The sequence below is a fragment of the Thyridium curvatum genome (genome assembly GCF_004353045.1).
Source record: "Thyridium curvatum strain D216 chromosome Unknown NODE_275_length_473_cov_0.965318, whole genome shotgun sequence".
Classification (NCBI taxonomy): Eukaryota; Fungi; Ascomycota; class Sordariomycetes; order Thyridiales; family Thyridiaceae; genus Thyridium; species Thyridium curvatum.
Window position 1 is genome coordinate 1 of NW_022157023.1, and position 473 is coordinate 473.

Consider the following 473-nt stretch of genomic DNA (forward strand, 5'->3'; position numbering starts at 1 on the left):
GCGCATGACGAAGAGGAGGCTCACCACCCCAGCCATTCGGCCTTGCGCGGCAGCTCGACGGTCTTGACCTTCTCGATCTTGATCGTGCCCTTGGCCATCAGGTCGTTGAGGTCGCCGTCGGTTGCGCCACTTACGCGCGAGCGATACAGGTTCACCGTGGTGGTGCCGCGGTGGTCCTTGTCGGTCCAGGTCGAGGGAATGCAGACGCCTTCTAGCCCGGCCGGCACCCAGTCCTTCTTCTGGTAGAAGGCCTTCACCACGTTGTCGCCGGTGGCGCCGCCGTTCTTAGCGGCCCACTCCAGCGCTTCCTTGGTGTACATCGCGGCGCAGACCGCGGCGATGTAGTGCACCGGGCGGTAGACCTTGCCGGTGGGATCGCTCATCTTGGAGATCTCCATCACGGTCTTCAGTCCCGGCGCACTGCCGTTCCAGCCGACCGCGGTGCGCAAGGGGAAGATCACGCCGTCGGCGGC

General features: G+C 65.3%; 1 protein-coding gene across 1 annotated transcript; it reads right to left on the reverse strand.

Moving 5' to 3' along the window:
* On the reverse strand, positions 1 to 398 carry E0L32_012453 (uncharacterized protein; the record flags this gene model as incomplete). The annotated part of the gene is made up of 1 exon (XM_031135291.1): positions 25 to 398. A coding segment is annotated over one exon (374 nt), but the record flags the coding sequence as incomplete, so codon positions are not given.
* Between the last annotated feature and the right edge of the window lie 75 nt (positions 399 to 473).